Source organism: Numida meleagris, chromosome 23 (genome assembly GCF_002078875.1).
Source record: "Numida meleagris isolate 19003 breed g44 Domestic line chromosome 23, NumMel1.0, whole genome shotgun sequence".
In the NCBI taxonomy this organism is placed as follows: domain Eukaryota; kingdom Metazoa; phylum Chordata; class Aves; order Galliformes; family Numididae; genus Numida; species Numida meleagris.
In genome coordinates, this window is record NC_034431.1 from 4,208,750 (window position 1) to 4,211,619 (window position 2,870).

The following is a 2,870-nucleotide window of genomic DNA, read 5'->3' on the forward strand; positions in this document are numbered from 1 at the left end:
GTGTAATGAGGGGGACTTGGTCGCCACGCAAGGCGACCTGCCCAGGGAAGGAATTTCTGATCGGAGGTATCTCTTTAAACGGAGCCAGGAAAAGAAATAACGAGATTTTATGGATTAAAGGTGAAACTAGCCAGATAAACACGGCAAGGGCTGGAAAACCAACCGCTGAAACAACAGCTGCAAGGAAGCCCAGGGCTCTCTGTACCTTGCTTGTCCACGAGGACAAGAGCTGTGCACTCCTGAGCTCCAGGCTGCAGCTTTGTGCTGGAGGCAGCGGTCGCTGGGGCAGCTCAGCACCTCTGCTCTGCGAGCTCAGCACCCGCAGGGATCCCGCCGGCCTCCGAGTCTGCGGATCTATTAACCGAGCCTCATTACTACGTAATAACTTTTGTTATTTTAGAACAAACCTCGTATCTGCTTAATCCGCTTTGTTACAGAGCTGCCCATCCTTGCCTTGAACAGGAATTAACTTCTAAGGGAATTAAAAGGAGGAGGCGACTGCTGGAGGGGTCCTTAGAGGGATCTTTTTATGGCTGCTGCCTGCCCCCCCCTCCCTCCCCTTCCCCACGATGTGTGGTATCCTTCCCCACTGGTTCTGTCCTTTTCTGCTTGCCAGGCATTGATTTGTTCCCGTGTTGTCCTAATGGAGCTTGAAATCAACATGACTTTGTCGGTGGTTGTTGTCATTGTTGTTCACATCTTTGTTTGGGGTTCGGCATCCTCGTCGAGACCCGGGCAGCCCAGGAGCTGCCATGTGCAGGCTAAATACCTCCTTAGCAAAAGATCCACAAAGGCCGCATCTGTGTCCACAAAATAAGGGCTGACACAATGCGCAGCAAAGCAGTGCCTCCCTCCTCCCGTGTGCCAGCCCTTGTGCAGCTGCTGAATCCCCTCGTTTATCGACGTGTCCAGAACAAGCTCCTTCTTTCATGAGGCCCCATGAAAACGCTATATATTACTTCGGAGCCACACGCAAAGAAAATGTATCAGTGAGCGCACGCCGAGATCCCATGCGGTCGCTGCGGAAGGTGTAAGAACGGCTAAATAGGCGGCTTGCTGCCGCTGAAATTCAGAAAGCCCCAACTCCTGGGTGCTTGAAGACCCCGGGGCGAAAGGATTCCCCTCCCCAGGGCCGCAGAACAAAAGACAGCTGCCGGCAGCGAGCAGCCGGGGTGGGGAGGGAAGGCGAAGCGAGGCGGTGGAGCCGCGGGGTGCCCTGATCACAGCCCGGGGGCTCCGGCGGACAGACCCCGCGGGGCTGCGCCGCGCAGCGCGGAGCAGGCAAAGAGTTAACGCTGCGCCCTGCCTCCTCCGAGCACTGACATCACGGGGGAGGGGGCGAACGCCGCCGCCGCCGCCGCCGCCCCGCCCGGGAGGAGTGTGTGCGTGTGTGCGTGTGTGCGATCGGGCGGCGGTGCCCTGCAACCCGGGCAGCAGCCCACCCTTCCCCCCCCCTCGCCTGGCGGCCGGCCCGGCGCCCCCCGCCCGGCCATGGGGCGCCGCGACCGGCCCCGCTCCTCCGCCGCCTGAGCTCCGCCGCCGCTCTGCCGGAGCCCAGCGCCCCGGGAAGCGCAGGGCAGGCGGCGGGCGGGGGCTGCCGAGCCCCGCCGCTGGAACCACGGCACCGCCGCGCTGCGCTCGGCGGCAACAGCAGCAGCAGCAGCAGCAGCAGCAGCCCGCGGAGGGCTCTCTTTATTTGTTTTGCCCCCCACCCCCCCTCCCCAATCCCTCGCACTTTTTTTTTTTTAAGCTTTTTTTTTTTTTTTTAATTTTTAATTTTTAAATTTTTCACCCCTCCCCTCCTTCTCCCTGCCGGAGGAAGGCACCGCGCTGCCCAGCCGCCGAGAGGGGCCCCGCGCCCCGCCGAGCCCCGGGGACCCCGCGGATGTGCGAAGCTCTCCTCCGGCCGCCCTTCCTCCTGCCTCTGGGCGCACCGCCTCTTTATCCTCCTGCGCCTTTATTTTTATTTTTTAAGCAGACCTGAGCAGCATCACCAGGGGCGGGGAGGGTGGGGGGCTCAGCGACGCTGCCAGACCGTCCCTCGCCCATTTCTTCGAAGGAACTCTCATGGCTTCACAGCTGCAGACAAGTTGCCGTGCATCTTGGTGGACTATCGGAGTTTGCATCCTGGCGGCCGCGCTCTTTCCAGGTGAGCCGCTGCCGGCCGGCCCTCCCCCCCCTCCCCCCACCACGCCGGGATTGCGGGGCTCGGGGGCAGCCCCCGAGGGGGTTCGGGGTGCGGGAAGCGCGGGGAAGGACGGGGTCGGCTTTTTGGGGTGCGCCTCTGGAGCAGGTGTGGAAGCATCTGCCTGAGGGTGGGAGAGAGCCGGGGCCGATTTCAGCCCGGAGAGGAGAAGAAACGACACGATCGTTTGTTTTGGAAGCAGCTGCAGGCAGTGGGCTCCGGAGTGCTGGGAGCTGAGGCGGTTTGTTTGCTTTTTGGATCGAGCAGCGTCTAGCGAGGCACAGCAGGCAGCCTTCCCGGGAAGGGACCCGGGGCTGGGGAGCGAGGACAGATGTTTCGGAAAGAGAGAAGGAGCTTTCAGCTGTCCCTGAAGAAATCCCCCCCCCCCGCACTCAACACACACACACGGTTCTCACGGGCTCTTTGCGGGGGGGAGTGCTGGACCGCTGCCGCGTTTCAAACCTTCCTTTCGTTGCTTTTGTACTTGGCATGCCTGATTCTGCTTCCTCGGAAAGGAGCAGGCGGGCGAAGATGGGGATCGGCAGCTGCCCGGCTCGCTAGAGCCCTCCTGGCTCCGTGTCCCCCCCCGGGGCTCGGCGCTGCCCCGGGCTCTGGCACAGCGGTTGGCAGCGGGCGGGTGACCCACTTCGTGAAGCGCCCTGGGGGATGGGCAAGGGGGGGGGTG

General features: G+C 62.2%; 1 protein-coding gene across 3 annotated transcripts in view; it reads left to right on the top strand.

The window, feature by feature from the left end:
- NECTIN1 (nectin cell adhesion molecule 1) overlaps positions 1,728-2,870 on the top strand; it is a 71,893-nt gene continuing 70,750 nt past the window's right edge. For 2 of the 3 annotated variants that reach the window (XM_021375763.1, XM_021375765.1), the window contains exon 1: positions 1,728-2,149. In XM_021375763.1, coding sequence (XP_021231438.1) covers positions 2,068-2,149 — 82 coding nt within the window. In that variant the 5' untranslated portion in view covers positions 1,728-2,067. The remainder of the gene's footprint in view (positions 2,150-2,870) is intronic. The other variant, XM_021375764.1, reaches the window with a different exon arrangement.